The sequence below is a fragment of the Cervus elaphus genome, chromosome 5 (assembly GCF_910594005.1).
Source record: "Cervus elaphus chromosome 5, mCerEla1.1, whole genome shotgun sequence".
Classification (NCBI taxonomy): Eukaryota; Metazoa; Chordata; class Mammalia; order Artiodactyla; family Cervidae; genus Cervus; species Cervus elaphus.
The window spans coordinates 97733027-97757211 of NC_057819.1; the positions used below are offsets into that span (position 1 = coordinate 97733027).

A 24185-nucleotide genomic window follows, 5' to 3' on the forward strand; every position below is an offset into this window, starting at 1 on the left:
CTCTGAGAAGGCATTCAGATACTGATGGTTAGAACCCACTGCATAAGCTGAAGACACATACTAGCTCCTTACAGGGAAATTCTCCAAGTTCATGGCTAAAATCCAACCCAGTTAGAAAATGCTTCTTGAGTAAGAATAAGCTAATGGCTGTGGCTTTATAGAATCTAAAGATGTCTTACTAAAAACCTAACAGTTTTTTTTTTCCCACAATCAAACAGCTGTGAAAATAAACCAGTGCCCTTCAATGGACTCCCCCATGTGTGGGACCACCCCGCCGCTGTTCACAGATCTGTCAGTCAACTTCCAGGACACAGAACTGTAACGGGGGGTACTTTCTGTCCATGCTCCTTCGATGATGTGGAGATGGGTGACCAACAGGCAAATGCAAAAAAAGCAAATATGATTTTCAACTTTCTGGGTGGTGATTTTGGTACAGAAACAATTAAGCGGGGGGTGGCGGCGGGTGGGGGGAGCGGATTTAAGTAGATTTTCTTTTGGCATGTATGTGAAAGCTCTTATTCCCAGATGAAATAACAAATCCCAAGTGAGGTGAGACACATCATTTTATGTACAAACAGTCAATGGTACAGATGGAGTTACTTTTTATAAATATCTGCAGCAAATCCCCTAAAAAAAAAAAAAAAAGAAGCTGTGAATAAAAACCACCTCACAGCACCAAGGGCCTGTCCTTCCCTAAAAGTGTTAACTTCCCAAGAGCCTATTCTTAGCCAAACACTTGTGGGGCCCTCCTGGGAAGGACAGGACCAGGAGAGAGCCTTCCCCTCTCTCCAGAGAGCCGAGGTGACGAGCAGGTCATCTGCTGCCCAGGACCCGGGAGTGATTAACCGTTTCTTCCCAAGACTTCAGTCTCCCTTGTCAAGCTGCTGATTATACGTCTCTCTGTTTCCTGGCAGGGGCCCCGAGCGAGGGAGGAAAGGAACCTACAATAGTGGGGGGAAGTAGAAAACTCTGGCTATTCTGATAAAAAAAAAAAAAAACAAACAACACTTTGTAATCAATGCAACTCTGTAAAGCCAATGGATCCAGTTCAGCAGAAGGAACATTGTGATTCAGGCTTCCGGAATCTAGAGACAAGCTTTTTTTTTTTTAAGGAAGAGAATTACTTAGCACCAATTTCTCTCTCTCTCTCCAGTAATACTTCCTTTTCCTTGGAGCCCTTGGCTGTAATGAGTCGGAGTGCAGTTCAGTGGTACTTTCCATCAGTAATGCAGCCGGGCAGGTGGGGAGCGCCGTCACTCGGCACAGACAGCGCTCTCATACCAGAGTGCAGCTCTGCTCAAGGGGGCCTCCTGACTTGGGGACACTGGCGGCCTCACCGTCTCCTCTGGGGGCTGGCTCTCCAGCCCCAAGGGCCTTCACTCAAAGCGACGCAGGTGGTTGTACAGAGACTGGACGTAGGTGAAGACGCACATGGGGTCCGGCTTGCGGCCCATCACCATCATGTCCTCCACCTCAATGAGGCGCTCACAGTTGGCCAGGTTCCTGAAACACAGAAGCCCCATCAGAACGTCGGTCCCAGCCACCAGCCAGCATCACTGCCGGGGAAGAGAGCTCAGTCCAGAGCTGGAAGCTCCTGAGTGCCCCCCAGTAGGGAATTCACATCACCTCACAAGAGTTTGTGGAGTTACTCTCTCTAATGCAGTGTTTCCTGGACCCCCACAAGGAGGAGGCACCAGTCCAACTCGTGTTTTGACTTGACTGTTCTTCTTGAGTCTCTCAGTCATGTCCAACTCTGCGACCCCATGGACCGCAGCCCACCAGGCTCCTGAGTCCATGGTATTCTCCAGGTAAGAATACAGGAGTGGGTTGCTACTTCCTTCTCCAGGGCATCTTCCCGAACCAGGGATTGAACCCACATCTCCTGCATTGGCAGGTGGATTCTTTACCACTGAGATACCAGAGACGCTCCTTTAGTTAACTAGTGAGTGAGTGAAAGTCACTCAGTTGTGTCTCTTTTCGACCCCATGTACTGTAGCCCACCAGGCTCCTCTCTCCATGGAATTCTCCTGGCAAGAATATTGGAGTGGGTTGCTATTCCATTCTCCAGGGAATCTTTCCAACCCAGGGATTGAACTGGGATCTCCTGCATTGCAGGCAGATTCTTTACCATCTGAGCCACCGGGGAAACCAAACTAGACTTACTTTAAATTTTCAGTGAAATTCAATTTCCCTTTCAGGTTTCACTAAATATTAAGTTCTGCTGAAAAAAAATTTCAATTTTTATAGTTTTAGTCAAATTTATATGAATCAAAATGGTTAGTTTTATTGATAAACATCTAGCTCTGAAATTAAATTTCACTAAAAAAATTCAATGTGTATCAGCAGTGTATGGAGAATTAGCACAGACTATGAAAATAAATGTAAAATGACTGAGGTAAAAAAATAAATCCACTCATATCCCTCCTAAAACGGTCTTTAACCTTTTTTTTAAAAACCATACCCATAGTTAGAGATCTTTCATGATTCAGCATACACATACCTACATGGGGAAATAAAGTTTCACAAAATTATTGACCCTTTCTACTATTCATATTTTCTCTAGATTTCATCTTTATTTCACTCCCCACTTCTTTTTTCAATTTTTTTTAATGCTGGTCATGAGCTATTAAGAGGCTTTCCAGGTGGCTCAGTGGTAAAGAATCCACATGCCAATGCAGGAGACATGGGTTTGATCCCTGAGTCTGGAAGATCCCCTGGAGGAGGAAATGGCAACCCACTGCAGTATTCTTGCCTGGAAAATCCCATGGACAGAGGAGCCTGGTGGGCTACAGTCCAGGGGGTCACAAAGAGTTAGACATGACTGAGCACACATACAACACAAGGGTCACAACTCAAAGGTTTAAAAATTGCTTAAAATCATTTTGTGAGCCTCCCTCAACTCTATCCTAGGCCTCATGCTCTGGGAAATACTAGTTTAACATCTGGCTCATTGGTGTAGATGAATGTGGAAACTGGGGCCTTTCACTGGGCTGGAAAAGAAGCTGTTCCCTCCATTGTTCCCAGCTGAGAGTGGGGACCGAAGGTACAGGCTTCAGGGTCTCGTGGGGATGGGAAGATGAGCATCCACCCAGGAGTAACGGCAGGGGTCCTCTGTGATGCCCAGCACAGCACCCCCACCCCCCCGCACCCTGCACCAGACGTGGCCAGACCCAGAAGGCCCAAAAGCAACTGCGCTTGGTCTGGTCATCAGTGTCCTTCCTTCAGCAACTGTGCACCCTCTTGTTCCAGGGTCCCTGGTCTTTTTGCCCCCATATACGAGGGGCTGCATGAAGCACAAGCTGGAATCAAGATTGCTGGGAGAACTATCAATAACCTCAGATATGCAGATGACACCACCCTTATGGCAGAAAGCGTTGAACTAAAGAGCCTCTTGATGAAAGTGAAAGAGGAGAGTCAAAAAGTTGAGTTAAAACTCAACATTCAGAAATCTAAGATCATGGCATCCGGTCCCATCACTTCATGACAAATAGATGGGGAAACAGTGGAAACAGTGACAGACTTTATTTTTTGGGGCTCCAAAATCACTACAGATGGTGACTGCAGCCATGAAACTAAAAGACGCTTGTTCCTTGGAAGAAAAGCTATGACCAATCGAGACAGCATATTAAAAAGCAGAGACATTACTTTGCCAACAGTCTGTCTAGTCAAAGCTATGGTTTTTCCAGTAGTCATGTATGGATGTGAGAGTTGGACTATAAAGAAAGCTGAGCACAGAAGAATTGATGCTTTTGAACTGTGGAGTTGGAGAAGACGGTTGAGAGTCCCTTGGACAGCAAGGAGATCCAACCAGTAAATCCTACAGGAAATCAGTCCTGAATATTCATTGGAAGGACTGATGCTGAAGCTGAAACTCCAATACTTTGGCCACCTGATTCGAAGAACTGACTCATTAGAAAAGACCCTGATGCTGGGAAAGATTGAAGGTGGGAGGAGAAGAGGATGACAGAGCATGAGATGGTTGGATGGCATCACCGACTCAATGGGAAAGAGTTTGTGCAAGCTCTGGGAGTTGGCGAAGGACAGGGAAGCCTGGCGTGCTGAAGTCCATGGTGTCGCAAAGAGTCGGACACGATGGAGTGACTGAACTGAACTGATATGAGTGTCAGCATTCACGCTCCAGCTGCACCCTTCCTAGCTACGTGATTTGAGCAGGACACAACTTCTTGGGGCCTCAGTTTCCCCATGTGGAATAACAGCTACTTCACAGGGGAGGGATGAATGAGTGAATCATGCAAACCAGTTGGAGTAGTGTCTGGCATGGAGAGCTCAGTGACTGTGAGTAGTGATCACTGATGCTGTTCGTATCACCATGGTTCTCTCTGAACATTAGAGCCAGTCATCAGGCGAAAGTGGCCTGAGCTGGAACACTACAGAGCTGGGCTCAGCTCTTGGCTCTGCCCATTGCGCCACCCTTCTGTGCCAATTCCTGGGGGCGGGGTAGAAATCAGCTTCCCACCGCCGCTCCCCTTCCAGGCGGGCTTGTTCACGCCCAGTACCCCGAGCGCTTTCTACCAGTCCCTGCTGGCTCCCTGGCTTGCTTGCTCCAAAGACAAACTATGTAACAGGCCATTCTGTGGTGCTGGCCTGACACCAGGCCTCAGATCAGAAACAAAACGTCAGGGTGAAACAGAGACACCTGTTCTGGATCCCACCGCTGCCTCCCCCTGGGTTTGGAGTGAGCAACTAGTAAAGAAATCTGATGGGTTCATGGGGTGGCAAGTGCTTCTGGACTGATGAGTGGGCACCCTTGCTCTCTAGGACCCACCAGGGCGGGGCTCAATGTCAACAGGGTTGGCACTCTGACAAGAGTGTGCATGCAAAGGTGCTCTGTTGAAAATCTGAGTTCTGGGGAGGCCTTCAACCTGAGTCCACCTCCCTGAGCTATCGGGTAGCATCTGATACCTTTTCCTAACCTACAGCACAAGGAGAGATTCTCTCTCTCCCGTTGCCTCCCAGGGCTGCAGTCAGAGGATGCCAAGTGTGCCCAGGTATCACCTCTGCCAGCAGTGACCTCAGTATTCAGTCCCTCCAGGAAATGTGGGCACCATTCAAACCCTAAACCTCAACCTTGGAAAAGAACTGAAATCCCATCCTCCAAACACCAGCTCCCTGGTGGAGGCCCTGCTTCGGCTATGCTCACCTCCAGGTCCAGGGAAGGGGCCCTAACTTCCTTCAAGGATGGTTCCAATCGCCCTGCAGATGGCTCTGACCATGAGGAAGTTCCTCCTGCATTTCTTATGCTATTTTGCCTCTTGATCCTTTCTACCTATTGTCCCCACAAGGTTATTCTCGGTCTAACTTTTCTACCCACAAGAGAGCCCGTTGCATGTTGGAAGAAAATCTTTTTTCTTTTTTTTGGTTGCTCTGGGTCTTCACTGCAGCTTGTGGACTTTCTTCAGTTGCAGCGCTACGCTTACTTGCCCTGCGGCACATGGGATTCCAGTTCCCCAAATAGGGATCAAAACCATGTCCCCACATTGGAAGACGAACTCTTAGCCACTGGATCACCAGGAAAGTCCCAGGAGAGAATCTTAATATTCACATCTTTCCCGACAACTAAACATGTCTGCTTCCTTCACTGTGTCCACAGTGGGTACCCGGGACCTCTGCCCTGAGCTGGTGGTTCTGGTTTTTCTCTAGCCCTCTTCATGGAAGAGCACCCAGAATCGTTGGCATGTTCTGAGTTTTGTCCAACCTGTGCTTCATTCTAGAGGCTGTGTTGGGCCTCCCAGTAAGGACATCCCTGCCCCTGCCCAAGGTGGCCCTCAGGATGGGCCCTAAGGCCTGAGAACCTGGCATCACCCTCTACCCCCCAGACAGAAAGCCATGGGCAAATGCTGGCTTCCCCAGCAAAGAACCAGGGGACTGAGCCACATCCATCTTGTCCCCACCCCACCAGCCGCGACAGTAACGACAAGATTCCTATTCTAGCTGTGGACATAGCTCCTTGGGACGGGATATGAGTAAAGGAAAACAATGATGCACACTGACTTTTATAAAAACATTACAGTCTCAAAATATTAGGGGCCCTGATTGCCTTTTAAGTGAAAACATAACTGCTTTTGTGAAAATAATACAAGCTTGTTTTAAACAGTTGGAGCAGCATGGAATAATAGTCCCAAGGAGAAACTACAGATCATTTCAAATGTCACTGCACAGCAAGAACCAGAGTTACCCTCTGCCTACTACCAATTTTAGACGGATTTACTCAGCCCCACCTTATTTGGGGTTAAGAAAGGGTCAGAGGGTTTTCTCCTATTACTTTCTATTGTGATCTTCAGTACCTACAGGGCTGTCAGGGAAATGGAGGAGGTGTGTGAGGGGCTATTTTTATTTGTTTAAGCCTTTTCTAAATGCAGCCTGGGATGCCAGGGCTTGACTACAGCCCCTATCTGGTTTTTCAGACACATGGGCACTACAAATAGCCTGGAAGCTCCTCAGCTGGGCCGTAACCTGAGAGCAGGACACATTCTCCGCAGGGCAAGGGGGAGCCTCAGGCATAGGCCCCGGGCCGGGCCTGCACAACGCCTGGAGATATGGGGAGAAAAGCGCGGAGGGTCATACCCATGCTACGGGCCGGTCCTCCCACTTTCCAAGCCCTGAGCACCTGTCCAATGAGGGAACTCACTGAGCCATCAGCACTGCATCACTCACACAGATTAAGCCCCGGGAATCTCCGGGGAGGCAAATTACTGGGAGAGGGGCACACAAACCCCTCTCACTCCCCAGGTTCTAGAGGTGTGTGCTTTTAAGACCCCTTGCTCACTGGAGGGTCTGGAAACATCTCCTTCTTGATGTCAGGGAGCCCTGCCCCTGCCGCTTTCCCTCCTCCGGTCACCGCACAGGGCCCGCCGCAGACTGCCTGTCTCAGGTCCGTCCTGCTGCCCCCGTGATCTCTGATGGCTTCTCATAGCCCCACGTGTCTGCTTGGGTACTGCGGTCTAACCCCAGTGTCTGTTAAGATGTTGATAGTCAGTACTCTACTGGAGGTCTCCCTGTGTTTTCTTTTCAGCTTTTTTCTTTTGTATCATTATTAATTTTTTAGTTTATTTTTTCCCAGCTTAAAGATTTATTTATGGCTGTGCTGGGTCTTCATGGTTGTGTGGGCTTTCTGTAGCTGCGGCGAGTGGGGCGACCCTCTAGCTGTGGTGCACGGGCATCCCACTGTGTGGCTTCTCTCGCTGCGGGGCACAGGCTCTAGGTGCCTGAACTTCAGTAGCTGCAGCCCCCGTGGGCTTTAGTAATTGTGGCTGGTGGGCTCGAGACTGCAGGCTCAGTAGTTGTGGTCCACGGGCTTAGTTGCTCCGCAGAATGTGGAATCTTCCCGGACCAGGGATTGAACCTCTGTCCCCTACACTGGCAGGCGGATTCTTAACCTCTGGACCACCAGGGAAGTCCCCTTTTCCAGCTTTTCTAACCAGCTGATTGTCCAGGAAACTAGGTGAGCCAAGCTGCCGTCCTCCCAGGAGGCCTCGGGTGGGCGGGCAGGCCCACCCCCCAGCCTGCTCCCCCAGGTACCTGGGAGGTACCTCTCAGATGACTCATGGGTGGAGGCACCTTCCTCCACTCAGGCCTGCTGGAGGCGCCCCTCCCATACCTCTCGAGTCAGCAGAAAAGCAAGAGCTCATCTCAGGGGCCCACAGAACATCCTCCACTCCCCAGCCAGCCGGGAGCAGGCTCAGGCCACAGGGAGGCAAGGCCAATTTTTACCTTGTTGTTTGCTCTGGTTAGGAGAGAGGCAAATCCTGGAGCAGGCTCCCCCCAGTCCCCCCGTTGATTTGGGAATAGAAGAAACATCTGGTTGGAGTCTGCAGGCACTGTGAGCTCAAACCTCGCACTGAGCCACGAATCTTTCTGGCTCCAGCTGCCAAGGGAAGCTATGTTCCCTTTGAGCTGGGGTGCAGGGACACCATCCCAGGGCCCCCCCTCTTTCCTGCCACAGCCAAGCCTGGTCCAGGGCTGAGGGTGACCAAGGCAGCCAGGGCATGAGCTGGCATGGCCTGGCCCACTGGACTTGATGGGTCAGCCAAGGGTAGCCTCACCCACTGCAGGTGTGTCTTGGGGTGCCCACATCAGAGCTCCAGGCCCTGCACCCTCTGACCATGTGCTGTTTTGACAGCCACCCTTCCTAGGCTTGCAAACAGCTGGATCTCCTCCTGGGGAGACGCCCCCTTCCCAACATGGAGCTGTTACACTTGGCTTTCCTTCAGCATCGTCTGGGCTCGGTTGTGTAACACACTCCGTTCAGAGCTGTTTCTGCAATTAGGATGACAGCTAATCCCAAGCAGCCAAGAAAGGAATGACTTTCAAAGTATACAAGGGGTTCTTGTGACCCCAAAGGGGGCCGAGGGGACACACACGTCATCTGGGATAACACAACGGGGCAATACCAGCGGGCCGAGAGATCAGACTCAGGTTCTCCGATCTGTCCCCCAGGGCGAGACCCTTGGTACCGGGATGTAACCTGTGAGCTCCAACTCCTTCCCCAGCCAGGCTCGGGGCCAGGGCGTGGGGGCTGGAACAGACTGAGGGGGGCAGGCAAGGCAGTGGGGAGGGCACCTCCTGGACATGGGCACCAGGGCTGCAGACAAGACACGGAAGGGGCCAGGCACACCCGGATGGCAGAGGCTCACCCCACCAGGCACAAAGGAGGGTGGGTGGGTAGGAGAGAAGGATAAATGTTCCCTCCAGGAAACCCGGGCTCCAGGGAGGCCTTCCTGCCCTCCAACCCTCCTCCCCTTAATGCCCAGCCTCAGGCAGCCCTCAATACCCTCATCTCTACCCCCCCACCCCGCCCAGTGCCTGCCCTGGATGGGGGTGGAGGACTCGATGGACTGCAGCAACAGCTAACAGCTCCCCCGCCCTCTGCCTCTGTGTTCAATGCACAGGAGGCCCTGGTGTGAGGGCAGGAGGAGGGGGAAGGCAGGGTATTTATTCCCTAACCCCTCCTGCCCGGTCACTGTGAGCTGGTCGCACCCACCCACTGCCCCAAAGCAAGGCTCTATCAGCCAGCCCTCTGGGAAGAGCTGCTCTCCCCAGCCTGAGGGTATCGCAGGAAACCTGGCTCCTTCCCTCACCCCAGCCCACTCATTTACAAGGAATCCTTTTGCTAAACTCTCCTGCCTACTCAATTTGAATTCACACCCCCCGACCCCCCACTGGAGCCCTGACTTATACACCCCTCTTTGCCACTCTCCTGATGCCCTGGGGTAGCCCTCAGCCTATAACCAAATCCCAAGCTCCCCAGCACCTCCTGACCCCAATCACCCCTCACCCCCTCCTCTCCCTATGTGAAAGTCACTCAGTCGTGTCCAGCTCTTTTGCAACCCCATGGACTGTAGCCCACCATGCTCCTCTGTCCATGGAATTCTCCAGGCAAGAATACTGAAGTGGGTTGCCATTCCCTTCTCCAGGGGATCCTCCCGACCCAGGGATCAAGCCCAGGTCTCCTCTGCAGGCAGATTCTTTACCGTCTCAGTCACCAGGGAAGCCCTTCCTCTCTCTATGAGTGCATCTTAAGAAGGTAGGCAATTTTATAATCAACGCTTTTGATGACATTTAGGGGAGCAAAATGGACCCACTAGAGAAGTCTGAAATGTCCCCCAGGCAGATATTACTCAATTTCCTGCTGTTTGGCAGCTGGGGCTGGCCCAAGCAACCACGCCTCCCGACCCCCCAGACTCACTCGGCCATGGTGAAGGCCAGCTCGAAGTTCTGCCGCCGCTGTGTGGGGCTCAGCGCGTTGTAGTCGAAGGCGTCAGGGAAGAAGGAATGCACTAGGGCGCAGAAGGCCATCCCGTCACTCCAGCTGGAGGAGAAGTTCTGCAGGTCCACGTGCTGCGAGGCCAAGGCAGGGGGATGAGGCGGGCTGGGTACGGCACCAGCCTCAGCTCCCTCACCTGACTCGACCCCGTGGTCCTCCCAGCCACCCCCCAGGCCAGCATCCACACAGCTCAGTAACAAGTGCCCGTGCTTGCTGGACTGCCCGCTGGGGACCCATGGGGAGGGCACGGTTTCTCCAGCTCCTAGCCCTCCACCCCAGCCTGGGGTTCCTGGAATGACAGCAGGGGCGATGCCCGCTCCAGCCTCTGGCCGGGGTCCCAGTGGCCTGGCCGGGCTCACCTGGTAGCCGAGCGTTTTGCTGCGGCACCACTCGAGCAGGATCTGCTTGATGCTGCTGGCGCTGGCCACGCCAAAGCTCTGCGAGCGCTTCAGCTTCGCCCGGGTCTCGCCCTTTCCCCTGCGGACAGAGGGCAGGCCTGCTGGGTGTTGGCTGAGGGGCAGGGGTGGGGGGCTGACCCTCAGCTGCCATCTCCTTGGAGACCATGCCCCACCTGCTCACTCAGGTACCACGCAACCTCCCGACCCCACACCCATGTCCAGGCAGGAGCCGCGCATCCCAGAGCACAGCCTGCCTTGACGGGGTCTGACGGACCAGCCCCGCTTCTAGCCTCTGGGCTGCCTCTTTACTCGCCAAACTGGTGATCCGGGGGCAGAGGGCCTGAGCCCACCCGGCCAGTGCTCCTCCCCTCTGCCTGGGACACCCTCTCTACTGCCCTTCATCCCACCCTCCTCTGAGCCTCCCTCTTGGGCTGCCCTCCCTGACGGCTCTTTCCTAGCTCAGAGGGATGGTTTTCTCCCTTGGGTCCTATGGACACTCCTTGATGGCCAAGATCAGGTTGCCAGGGTCAGCGGGACACTTCCCGGGTCTGTCCCCCTCACTAGAGGCAGCTGGGACTCGGGGTGGGGTTATCATCACATAGGCCTGGGCCTACCCTACAAGCAGTAGGCGTTAACATCACCAGAGGAAGGAAGCCTGGATATATGTGCAAAGTTGGACTCGATTTCTAAGGGGGTGGGGTTAGGGTGTGAGAAGGGGCTGGTGGGCCCTTGGGTCTCGCTGTGTCACCTCCCAGCTCCTACTGGGAACCCCAGGGACTGCCCTCTGGTCTCCCCTGTCACGCCCTGAAACCAACTTCTCCAGTTGGGTGAGGCATGTGGGTGTGAGGGTGGCCAGGGGCCCCTCTGGAATGCAGGGAGAGGGGATGGGCTCTCACCAGGCCTTGCCTGGCCCGCCTGCCCCCTCCTCTCCTCCCACCACTGGGGCTGTCTACCCCTCAGCCCACCCCACCCCATAGTCAGCCCTGACCTTGTGTTTTGCCCAAGAGGTCACATACTGGGGAACAGAAAGGGCCAGCTTTGCTGTGCTGCGCCTGCCTGACCCTGGTCTGAGTCCTGGCCTCCTCTGGGGGCCCTGACTGATCTGGAGAGCATCCGTACTTGCTGGCTGTATCCTGCTCCCATTTCTCAAACAACGCCTTCCGGGCCTGCGCCCCTGAGGTGCGGGGCAGCGTCTGTGACCTCACCAGCTCCCGGCGACGGGCCTGAGTCGTGGCTGGCGGTTGCGGGGATGGTGGTGACTGGGGTGGCGTCACCAGCGGAGGGCTGAGTCAGGGAGAGAACCACTGAGTCAGGAACACAGACCCGCCCGTTGCAAGCTCACAGGAGGCCCCCTGGTCCCCCACCCCGGGTCCCCTGCCCTAGTGAGTGTGAAATGAGGCAGCAGCTGGGCTCCAGGGAGAGAGGAAACATCACTGGCTCTAGTCCCCAACCGGTTCTGCAGGTTTGCTGAGCTGAGCTGTTCTCCGAGTCAGGCCGGGGTGGGGGGGGTGGGGGGGCCCCCCCCCCTCCCCCCGTCTCTGGGAGTAATCACCCCTTGGCAGGTGTCAGTGTCTGGGGTGGGGGGGGCATCCTCCTTGCGGGACGTGAACCCAGAACCACCCACCCCCCAGGGCCAGGCCCCTTGCATGCCACCACTAAAAAAGCTCCCCTTTGTTTCCCCCAGAACAGTTTGCCAGAAAGTCACAATTCTCCTTTTATTATTAAAAGGAGGTGGGGGGCAGGGGAGGTCAAGCCAGCCCCGCCCCCAGCTCTGATCACAATCCAGTGGGCCTGGGGGAGCCTGGGGACCACTGAAGGCCAGGAGGCGGCAGACCTGCCCCAGCCTGGGGGTCCCTTCAGGGACCTCCTTGGCCAGGGACAGGAAGCACCCGGCTGGCGGGGAGGGGCCCAGCAAGGATGGACAAAGAGGAAAGCAGACGGTCCCACACACCATCTCCCTGGGTGGACTGAGACACCCCTTCAATCTGTGCGCAGACTTGCTTTCAAGGGTCCTAAGTGAAACCAGTCTGCGGCCATAACACCCTCTACCTCCTAGCCTCACTGCCTCATTTCCCTCGAGGTCAGCCCACAGAGCTCCCTGCAGGGGCCCAGGCAGCCTCGGTCCAAGGCAAAGCCCAGAGGCTTCCTGGGGAGGGACGACCCCTCCCCACCCGGGACTGGGGCCCTGACTCAGACTCACCTGTCATTGGCCCTGCTGGCCGTCATTGCCCCGAAGCCAGAGCTGGACAGAGACCGTGGGAGGGAAGAATTCTTCTCTGAGGGACAAGGCAAGAGAGATAAATAACAAACCCTGGCCTCAGGGTGTAGGGCGTGGGGGGCACCACTGCCTGCCTCCCTTCCGCTGACCTGGCCCTGTGCCCTTTACCCAGCGTCACTCCAGGGCATGGGCGGGATCCCTGGACTAAGCTGGACCTGGCTCGGCCAGCAGTTGAGGAGAAAGGATGCTGGGGACATAGAGCAGTGACATAAAAGAGGCCTTTTACAGCGTCCCCTCCTGCTTTTGAGAGTACAGAGCCCAGGGCCTCTTGGGCTGCATGCCCATAAACACTTTGTTCCCGAGTCTTCATTCTGGAAACCTACACAGCCCAACCCCAGGACTTGCCACTGAGGCCTGACCCCAGGCCCCAGACAGGCCCCGGGGAATACGCCAAAGTGTGCGGGGTGAGAAGCCCTCTTCCAGCCACAGCCTTGACCTGTAGGAAAAGCCATGGTATCCTATAGGGTTGATGCTACTTCACAGCATCTCTAGTGGAGGAGTTGGGAAGGAGGGGCCCCATATGATGGAGCGGAAGAGTTAGGGAAACGGGTCACAGTGACAGGTCCGGGAGGCTGGGGCTTGGCCCAGGTTTTCTGAGTCTCTTCCCAACACCCCTGCCCACCGCCGCCCCAGCCCCTGCCCTCCCTCCCACTCAGAGGCTGAGCACGCCCTCCTGCTCCTACCACTGGGACTGGGAGTCCAGGCGGTGGTAGCCTCGCTGGGGCTCGAGCTGAGGCCCCCCAGGATGGCAGCAGACGTTGGCGACAGAACTGTGGCTGAGGTCTCCCCAGAGAACCTCTCGGAGACTCGCGTGATGGCCGTGACTGGCTGGTGAGGCAGTCGCAAGGAGAGGCTCACAGGGCGAGGCTTGGGGGGCTCTGGTGCTGGGATGGTTTGAGTGGTCTCGGGGGGTCTGTCACCTGGATCTGGAACACATGACCAGCAGGGGTGGAGGTGTCAGCTGTGGCCTCCACAGGGGCTTCAGACCCTCCCAGGAGGACTCCAGTCTCTGGGAACCCTCTTCCCACCTCCTCCAGGAAGGCCTCCCTGATCACTCCCTGCTGCTCCGACCAGAGTTGGCAGCTGCTTCATCTTTCAATAAACTGCCTGTTTATTGAACAGACAGTTCAATACATAGTTGCCTCTCTTTCTACCCTGTTCAGCAGTTGGATGATTCCTCAGCCCCTGCTTGCTTTCCTCCAGAAACAAGGAAGCTCACCACCTTCCAAGATCTCTCATTTTTTCCCGTGTTTACAAAGCTCTACTTCACACTGAATGAGGCTGCTCTCCTGTCAGCCTCTCCACCCACTGGGGTTCAGGCCCACGTTCTCTATTCTAGGCAAGAGCTGGCCTGGCACAGAGGCACAGCTGAGGCCCTGACCCTGAAGCTACCCAGCTCACCCTCCTCTGCCGTCAGCCCCTACCTGCCCCAGGCTGGTGCCCGTTCTCAATGATGCATGAGTTTGAGGTCCTTCTCATCTCCAACTCACTGGCCTCGTCATGGTGATCCACGCTCTGTAGAGAGACAAACCCCGCCAAGACCCAATCAGCTGGGGCCGGCTGCCCCTCCCCCAAAATCATTGCCAGAGACCCTCCCTGATTCTGGCAGGACAAACATTTTGAGAGAGACAGTTCTGGGGTGGGGAGGGTGTTCAGTGATGGGCTCCGTTCATATAAGAAGCTGATGTGGACTCAGCCTCACCAACTGAACCCCCAGGATCCTGGAGGCAAAAGCCTCCACTGGGCTCATCCCAGACCACCAAAATACTAGAGCAAAGGTCATGACTGGGAGTTTCAGGGCTTCCCTGGTGGCTCAGTGGTAAGGAATCCACCTGCCAATACAGAACACGGGTTCAATCCCTGGTCCAGGGAGATTCCATGTGCTGTGGAGCAGCTAAACCCATTACACCACAACTATTCAGTCCCATGCTCTGGAGCCCACAAGCCATAACTGCTGAAGCCCCCAGAGCCTGTTGCAACAAGAGAAACCACTGCAATGAGAAGCCCACACACTGCAACTAGACAGTAGCCCCTGCTCGCCACGAGGAGAAGCCCGTGCGCAGCAACCAAGACCCAGTACAGCCAAAAATAAATACATCTTTAAAAAAAAAAATAAGAGGCTGGGAGTCTGAAGGAATATGCAAGGCACTCAACCCCTTTGCCCAGGCTGGACCAGATGACTGGGGTCAGGAGAGCCTGGCTACTGTTCATCCCAGGGGCTGTGTCGGGAGCCCAAACCCAGCGACCTAAGTAAGGTCCTTCTGGGCCAACAATCGGCCCTGAAGTCCTCAGGCTGAGGCCTTTCCATTGGCTGCGGTGTCACAAGATTTGCCTGGATGTCCAGAATACAGAGGCCTTACTGGTTCCATCAACCCCTCCATCCCCTCTGGGCTGCAGGAATTGGGGGTGTCATGCGGAGAGAGAGAGCCAAGACAAAGAGCCAGGTGACCCAGGTCAGATGGTTGTGCCCCCTCTGGGTCAGTTTCCCTGTTGGAGATGAGGGGGTAGGCTATGCAAACCTCCATCATTTTGGCGCCTGCCAGGCCATCAGGCCCTTTTCCTGCACATGCCATTTATACCACTTTGCTTCTGTTGTCCCAGGTCGGTGCTAGCACACCCATTTTACAGATGGGACCCGAGGGCTCAGAAAAAGGACATGCACTGTCCAAGGTTACCCAGTGAGAAACAGCTAAGATTCGTGGTCAGGACAGATGTTCTCTTCAACCTTGGCACTGCCCTTCTTACATAGAGGGAGGTTGGAGAGCTCAGAGTATCTATGAGCCTGATGGGGTCTGCCTGGCAAGGGAGGAACACAGAGAAAGATCCCGATCAGGGGCTCTACTCAGAGCCCATGATGAGCGGCTTGAGATGTTGGCCGTAACGCTTCTTAGACACCTCCAGACTGGCCCCCTTGTCTACCAGGTTCCCAGATGACAATGGCCCATCCCTGGCCCCCAGTGGCTCAGCTATGACTGTAACCAGTGCAAGAGGTATTCACCCTGCCATGAGGGGATCAGTGTGGTGTGGGAGCCAGGACTGTGAGCAGATGACGTCAATCTAGCATGAGGTTGCGTGCCTAGGACAGACTTCATCCAGCCCAGCGGGTCAGGGAGGCAGGGGTGGCTGAGCCTGTCTAGGGTAAGCCAGGTGGACCAGGAGTGGAAGCCATTCCCAGCAGAGCGACTGACACCTGCCAAAGCACATAGATGTCAAGGCACAAAGTGTTCTGATCTGGTGGGTGGGGAAGCACTAAGCGGCTCAAGGTGCCATCCTGGAGAGCTTGGACCTGACTCCTCAGACAAGAAGGAACTGAAGGCTGTCAGCTCCGTGTTAGAAACATCCTTCAGAAACCAATGAGACAGTGGCATGAAAACGGGTGACCAGATGGCCAGTCACCTCCCTAGTCTCAGGTGGGGATCTGGGAAGCAGAGATGGGGCAGTGAAAGAGTGGAGGACAAAAAGGACTCAGCAGTTTCGGGAGAGTAAGTGGATATGGAGGCAGGGGGGAGTCACACGTCTTCCAAGCCTGGGCTTTGGGCCTGGGGGATGTGACTAAGGAGCGAGAAGAGGGGACTGGTGGGAAAATAAGGATTTCAATTTGGGCCATGAGTGTAAGGAGCCCCTGAGGCATCAGGGAGTTGAGGTCACGAAGTAGCTGGATATTTGAGTCTGAAGTTTCAGAGGGAGGATGGATAAACAATAGAGAAGCAGGTGTCTCACGTCCAGAGCCCAGCAGAAGAAGAGCTGGCTCAGGGCTGAAGAGGCCTGGGATGGGCACCATGTTTGGGGGTAGAAGAGGCATCTGCAGAAGAGAATAAGGAGCAGCAGCCAGAGGGAGGAGGAAGAAAACCAAAAGAACACTCAGAAAGGCAGGTATAACGAGAAGGCTGGTGGTCAGCAGCTCCCAAGGTGGCCCCGGGTCAAGGAAAAGAAGATCAAGGCAAGATCTAAAAAAGTCCATTGGGGTTAGCCCCCAAAGAGGTGCTGGGTGACAGTTTAGGAGCTGAATCAGAGGTGGAGGTGAAGGCAGGAGACAGCCTCGGGTTGAGATGGAGACACAGGAACTGCAACCATGGGGGGTTGGGGGCAGGAGAAGGGGTTTGAAGGGCTCACCCAGGTGGAAGAGGGGGACGATGTTTAGAGGCTAAGAGAAAGACTCTAGCAGGGTGATGGGACCCTCTGTGGGGTGGGGACCCTGGGGAAGTGGGAGAGCATAGGACTCGAGCCTGGGTCTGGAGAGGAGGTGACCCCCCAACTTCTGATTCAGAAGGATGGAGAGAGAGGGTCCCCAACCACTCGTAGAAACAGTGGAGAAGAGGGGGTATCTCCTGGCACTTCAGGGTCGGGGGGACACCCCTAGAGCCTAACCTGAAGTCAACTCAGCAGACGGAGGAGAAACATCCAGTCCATCCTGAACTCCAGCCCCACCTGTCACCAGGGTGCTCAGCTCTGGGGGCTGCCTGTTCCCCCCCCACACCCCCTACCCTGGTCCTACAGGTTCTGCAGGTCTAGGCAGGGGCCTGGAGGGCCCAGCTGATGTTGAAACCATTTTCTCAGGAATGTGGATCTCTCTGTGGGGCCCCACAGACACCTGTTCCTGCAAGGTGCAGGCCCCGTGCTCCCCATCATGGCCCAGGGGAACAGACACCACCATCAGACAGGAGGCAGGGTCTGAATCCCCATCAAGGGGTCTCCGGCAAAGAAAGAGGAAAAGGGCTGGACTGACTCATGCTGTGAGGCCAGACTCCCAGGCTCTTGCTGCCCCTCACTCCCCCATGCCTGAGACGGGAACCACTGCTCGTCCAAGGAAAGGGCTCAGCCCACACCTCAGTCAAGGGGCTCCTCAGAGGCCACCCTCCAACTCATCGTCACAGAAGCTTGGGGGTTGGGCTCACCTCTAACCTCACCCCATGACTAAAGGCAGCAGCAGAGTCAAGGTTGGGGGTGTCCTACCCCAACCCCGGGCTCTGTCCACAAAGCGCTCATGCTTTCCAGGAGCAGGAAGGACCACTCAAGACAAATTTGCACAGCCAGGCCCCAGCCATCTCACAGATGAAGAGGAGGGTGGGGTAACTGCCCCAGCAGGATCTGAGTCCCCAAGCCCACCCATGGGCCCCAAGCATACCCCCGCAGTGGTTTTCCTTTGGTGGGGGCAGCCTGTTTCAGCCACAGAGAAGGGACTGGGGACGGGGCCCCCTGCATGCTGGGGCCAGGGTAGAAGTCAAGTCACCGGAGAGTCCTGGGGACCAAACGGGTCCTAGGGAGCTGGCTGTCACACCCCCAAGACCTGGGCTTTGTCTGAAGAAGGGGGAGGCTCCCGGTCAGGGAGTCCAGGCCCGGGAATGTTAGGGAGAGAGGCAGAAGGCAGAGAGGTAGGGGTGGGGGGAGGGGAGGTAAGTCAGAGACACTCTTCCTGGGGAAGTTTTTAAACACTGTTGAGAGGGCAGGAATAATAGTTCAGGCATCCTTGGGGCTGCCTGACCCCACGTGGGCTCATGCGTGTGGACAGGGGCGCACGTCAGCACGCCCAGCACAACCCCCATCCTGAGCCCCTAACACGGCCGCCCCAGCCTCCTCCTCCTTCTCCTCACTCACTCACACCACTGGTTTTAAAGACTCAATTCAAACTTCTCCCCAAAGCATTTAACTCTCTTATCACACAGTGTGTCTGGGAAAGGAAGGCAGATAAGGCAAGTCTGGTTTCTTTCACGTCCGACCTCGACGCTGCTCCTGGCAGCCACTCCGGAGGGCCTCCACTGCCTTCTGACATAGGGACCCGGTGGCTCCGGCTCAGCTGAGGACATTTCCAGGGACCAACTCTGGCGCAGCCTCCTGGGCCGGGCCTGGCCTGGCTTCAGGCTGCCCCCAGCCTGCCCCCCACCCGCCCCCTCCACTGGCCAGATCACAACTGTGGCTCTGTGGACACTCTTATGAACCCACTGGGTGGACATCACTATCATAACTACTCAGCCAGCTCGGCTCAGGGCCCAAACAGGGCTGGGCCAGTCCTCCTGAGATACAAGGGACCTGGGGTCCAGCTGAGAGATGTCCCCACGGCCTCACAGCAAATGAGCCCTAAGCAGCTCCTGTTTGCTGCAGGGTCTCAGGCCTCCTACAGGGAGTCCTCCCCGATTACTCCCACTCTACTGCCCTACCCTCTCCCTCCTCCCTGAGCCTCCCTGGCTGCTCACTATCTAGCAGGGTCAAGGTTTGTGCACTCAGAAGTTGATTACTAAATCAACTCTGCATTGAGTTCAGAGCATATGTACATGCTGAATTCAACCCTCCTCCAACCCTGACGGTACCTACTTTGAAAGAGCAGGAAGTGAAAGGGTCTCAGCCAAGGGTCTCTAAATCTCATTGCTTATCACAGAGGGGCGGTGGATAGCCCAGCCTCCACACTGCTTGACCACTGCCACCACTGGCTTTCATGTGTGGATAAGACCCTCACACCTAGACTCCCCCATCCACCAACACACACACACACACACACACACACACAAGTTTGAGAGGCCAGACAGTCCTGGCACCCAGCTATGACTGTATCCAGTCTCGTCCTAGAGCCCTGGTACCCTGTTCATGACCAAGCTCCTGATCACAAGCTGCTGGTCAGAGCTGGAGAGTGACAACGTGTGGGTGGCTCCACATAGCGCTCCTCCCTGCGAGAAACTGGCTTGGAGTCTGGGTTGGTGCTCCTGAGAGGTGGGCCGCAAGAGAAGTGGAGGCCAGTGCCTTGGGGCAGGGGGAAGCTGCCCGGGACCCAAGGAGCCTCTGACCCACCAGGAGACCTCAACCATCCTCCACCCGTGGTGCTGAACTCTGCCCAATGCCCCACCCACTCCAGGCTTTTCTAAAGACAAGAACCTGCTCCCCGACTGTGTCTTCATTCTAACCACCCAAGAGGCTCCAAGAGGCTGCGGCATCCCTGATGACCCCCAACTCCTCTTCCAGAAGTCCCCCTTCTCTCCAAGTCTAAGAATGGGCTTTCCGGGACCTCTGCGCTCCCTGGCAGCTCCTTGACCTTCGTGGAGGGCTCCAGCCTCACCTTCTCCCTCTGCTCCCCTGAAGACCTCACCCATTCTAGGGTCTCACCCACCAGCCCTGCCCTGTTGTCTTCCTCACCTCTGGTCTTGACCAGATCTGTGACTCCACCTGCTCTGCATCAGCTTCGCCAGGATGTCCCTCACCCTCAGGACAACCCAAAGGGAACTGGCCTCTCCACAGATCTGTGACCCCGGAGTCCCCCAGCAGGGCTGCACTCCCTGCCTCCCTGCTCACATCCAAAGACGGTCTCACCCTGATGATTGCCCCTCCAAGACATCACTGCAAGGCAGTCCCAGTGCTCCCTCCACCCACCTTTGGCCATCCTCTCCTTGGACCATCGCATTTAAGTTACCCTGCTGGCAGCCGCCCTCCAACCCCCATCCATCCATGAGGGAGCTTGCTATTCCTTCCCTGGCCAGTGCCCCTCACCACCACCCAACAGCCAAGGGGAGTAGCTCACCCCACGTGAAAGTGAGTGTTAGTTGCTCAGTTGTGTCAGAATCTTTGCCACCCCATTGTAGCCCGCCAGGTTCCTTTGTTTATAGGATTCTCCAGGCAAGAATATTGGAGTGGGTTACCATTCCATTCTCCAGGGGAATCTTCCTGACCCAGGGATTGAACCCGGGTCTCCTCTGCATTGCAGGTAGATTCTTTACCATCTGAGCCACCAGGGAAGCCCCACATTGACTGAAGACCAATTCCCACTTAAAACAGATGACTAGAGAGACTTCTCACATATGTGTGTGAATTCATGTACATATGCATACATGACTCTGAAGAGGATTTTTCTGAAACTTGGACAGCTGCTTCTGTGAGTAGACAAGTAGCAAATGTGTGTTAAAATAAAAGCTCAGAAACAGTTGATGACACAGTTTATTAGGTGCGTGTGATCTCACAGTGGTGATTTTATACCCTGTCCAAGTAGTGGTCATGCTCAAAGGACAGAATTAAGTGTATCTGTATTTCCAGACAGACTTCCCAAGTGGCGCTAATGGTAAAGAGCCTGCCCGCCAATGCAGGAGACTTAGGAGACACAGGTTTCATCCCTGGGTCAGGAAGATCCCCTGGAGGAGGTCATGGCAACCCACTCCAGTATTCTTGCCAGGAGAATCCCATGGACAGAGGAGCCTGGCAGGCTATGTTCCCTAGGGTTGCAAAGAGTTGGACACGACTAAAGTGACTTAGCACGCACGCACGCACGCACATGTTCCTTGACATTGGGACACTCCGGGGTTCTGTTACCAGCATGTTTAAGAACGTCTCACCCCACCCCCCAAGACAAAACCCAACTTCCTGGCCCATCATCTGGGGGCCTTCTCAATTCACCCCTCTACTCTCATACCCCACCAGGCTCCCCTCTGGCCACTGAGTCCTTTGAGCCTCTCTGAGGTGGCCGGTACAGCCTCACACACCACCCCCTGCAGCAGCAGATCCCAGGCCTCCAATACAAAGCCAGCCTGGGACACCCGCTAGGATGAGACAATCCTGGGATGAGAACACGTGCTCTGGCTGCCAGCAGTTGGGACTGCTCCATGGGGCCATCTCCCACCCTGGCTGGGACCTCTAGGGGCAAAGGTTAATCTGATGCCCGCCCCCCCCCCCTTCCTGGCCCCTTGAGGTGCAGCCCAGCCTACACAAGAGATCTGAATGAGTGATGGACTGAATTGAGAGGGACAGCAGGTGCAACTACCCAGACCCTGGAAACCCAACCCTGGAGCACATGCTGGGGAAGGGTGGAAAATCCCACCCAAGGGCCCCTGTGCACACCAGAGAACATTTTAACCAGCCACTCCAGGAGGCCCGGTGCTCAGGGCAGTGACTGGTCCACACTGGCCTCCGCCCTGCCCCCACATAGTGTGGGTCGCTGGCCAGTCACTGACCCCAGAAATCTAGACTGCTCAGGACTGGTCCCCCTGGCCTCTCCCCCCCACCCCGTCTCTCCCATCACGGTAAGGGTAAGGATTCCCCACCCTCGGTGAGTTCCCAAAGGCTGTGCCCAGCAGCGCCCGAACAGACTGCATCCTGCCCCCAACACTCACCGGGCGCTGGAGTTCTCCACCTGGATTAATCAATAACCCGAGCCGTCAGGCCTCAGTGAAGTGGCATCACAGGGGCAAGTCAACGGAGGTGGGGAAGTAGGGGGTGTGTGGGGGGGTGTTGCTGACCATTCCAACACGTCGGCCAGGCCGGGGTTGGTGTTACAGTGCCTGAGTGCCAAAGGACAGTGGAGACAGCGGGACAGAGCTCGGGGAAAATGGGACCTGGCTGCAAAGAAGGGAGGGGGTCCGAGACAGGTGCGGTGGGCAGCCTAAGCCGGTGCTTCCCCCGACGGTAGACGGATCCCCACGACCGGGTCGCAGCGGCAGGCGCACGCACTGGGGACCTAGGGGCGGCAGGGGTCGTGGAGCCCCTCTCCCCGGCTCACGCCAACAGGCGCCCGCGCTCCCCGAGGCTCACCTGGCTGCGGCCGGACAGCGAGAAGGTGGCGTGGCTGGCGAACCGTGCGGTGCCCAGACGGGGCGCGCGGTCCCGGACGCCGGGCGCGGGCGGAGGGCTGGGTGTGCCGGGAGCGGGCGCCAGCCCGGTAGTCAAGCCCAGCGACTCCACCTGGCGCGTCAAGCGTTCGAGCTGCGTTTGGAGCCGCTGGTTGTCGCGCTGCAGATCGGCCACGGTGCGCGCCAGCGGCCCCGCCAGGCGCAGCGCCTCGGCCACGCGCTGCTCCACACCGCGCTGCAGCCCCTGCATGTCCTCGTGCAGCGCCCGCACCGCGCCCTCCAGCGCCGCCTCGTAGCGGCCCAGCGCCTCGCGCACTGCGCGCGCCTCCTCGGCGTCGGGGGCCGGGTCCATGGCCGGGCCGGGCGCTTGTTTGTCAGGGAGATCAGGCCTGACACGGAGAGAAGTCAAGCTCCGCAGCTCCAAACCGCAACTGGCCACCGCGGGCTGGGTTCTCTCCGGAGGGGCGGTGGGAGGGGCGGGCGGGAGGCGGGGCGGGCCCAGTGAGCCCCGGGACTGGGCGCCGCGCGAGGGCGGGCCTCAGGGGCGTGGTCAGCGGCTCCGGGGACCGCCCCCCGCCCCGCCCCGGCCCCGTTGACCCGCGGGATGCCTCGAGGTGAGGGAGGTCCTCGGCGGCGCCGGCGGAGAAGAGCTCCGAGCCGGGGAGTGCGGAGGCCGAGCCCCGCATTGACCCTGGAATAGCAGCGTACGGCCGGGGGCAGAGGCTGCGGACCACCTGAAGAAGGCCTCGACCCCCAAGTGGACTTGACTTTGGAGACCGCTGTCTTGGGTTATGCGTTCCCTCCGGGCCTTCACTGTCAGGCACAGGCCCAAGTCCTACTGGGAGTGGAGACATCCCCACCCCCCTCCCCCAGACACACACACACACACACACACACACACACACACACACACTCTGCTCAGAGAGACCTGGGAGTGGAGACATCCCCACCCCCCTCCCCCAGACACACACACACACACACACACACACACACACTCTGCTCAGAGAGACCTGGGAGTGGAGACATCCCCACCCCCCTCCCCCAGACACACACACACACACACACACACACACACACACACACACACACACACACACTCTGCTCAGAGAGACCTGGGAGTGGAGACATCCCCACCCCCCTCCCCCAGACACACACACACACACACACACACACACACACACACACACACACACACACACACACACACACACTCTGCTCAGAGAGACCTGGGAGTGGAGACATCCCCACCCCCCTCCCCCAGACACACACACACACACACACACACACACACACACTCTGCTCAGAGAGACCTGGGAGTGGAGACATCCCCACCCCCCCCCCCCAGACACACACACACACACACACACACACACACACTCTGCTCAGAGAGACCTGAAAGCCTCAGCAATAATTTCCAGACCCCCGACCCTCACCCTGGGCCTGTCACTGTCCCCTACATTCCATGCACACGGCTCTCACAAACACATACTCACCTATGGAGTCTTTGTCTGTAATTTCTTGCACCTGTTATAAGACCTAAGGGAGAAGGAGACAGGTGTTGCGGTCCCTCCCTGACTCTACAATTGTGCCTTCTCCCCTGCCAACCCACTCTGGATAGTAAGATCTTTTCATCCTTATTGCCAATGGTTACAGGGCCTGGGGGTTCACAGAGGGGCCCCTGCTAGGGGATCCCTGAGTGGCTGAGGTCAGACAGAGAGGAGAGGGTGTGCTTAGGGCTGAATCTCCAAATCCCTAGGATCAGCGACCCTGGGACTAAGAACCCCCCTCCCTCCATCAGAGCCTCAGTCCCGGCTTCTGTCCACAGCCCAGGGTTCCCATCTCGACACCCTCTCAACACTCCTTTCGTGCCTGAACTCAGATATTCGTTCCTTCCATACCCCACCCCTGAACCATCTCAAGAAAGCAAGGAGTAAAAACAGCTGTTGCTTCAGAATGATGCTGAAAGATGCTGTATGTTCTCATGTATATGGTAAAATTGGGTTAAAATAAAAATGGGAACATCCCATCCTTGTTTGTGCAAGAAAAGATCTTTCCTGATTAGCCTTCTCCTTCCTAGGCCTAACCCTGGTGCCTAAGAATGAGAGGTCTGTAAGACTTGTTCCCATCACACTTCCAAAGATGTTTGTGGCCACAGACCTCCTGGACTGGCCTGCTCTGCCCCAGAG

At 56.1% G+C, this 24185-nt stretch overlaps 1 protein-coding gene across 1 annotated transcript; it reads right to left on the reverse strand.

Annotated features, from left to right (window-relative positions):
• Positions 1-545: 545 nt before the first annotated feature.
• Positions 546-22448, reverse strand: SMTNL2 (smoothelin like 2). Its single transcript, XM_043903465.1, has 8 exons — positions 21962-22448; positions 13885-13975; positions 13144-13386; positions 12383-12458; positions 11302-11466; positions 10144-10261; positions 9707-9858; positions 546-1503 (listed from the first exon to the last, which is right to left on the reverse strand). Exons 1-8 carry the CDS (start codon positions 22349-22351, stop codon positions 1377-1379), a joined length of 1362 nt encoding a protein of 453 aa, XP_043759400.1. The 5' UTR covers positions 22352-22448; the 3' UTR covers positions 546-1376.
• Positions 22449-24185: the final 1737 nt, after the last annotated feature.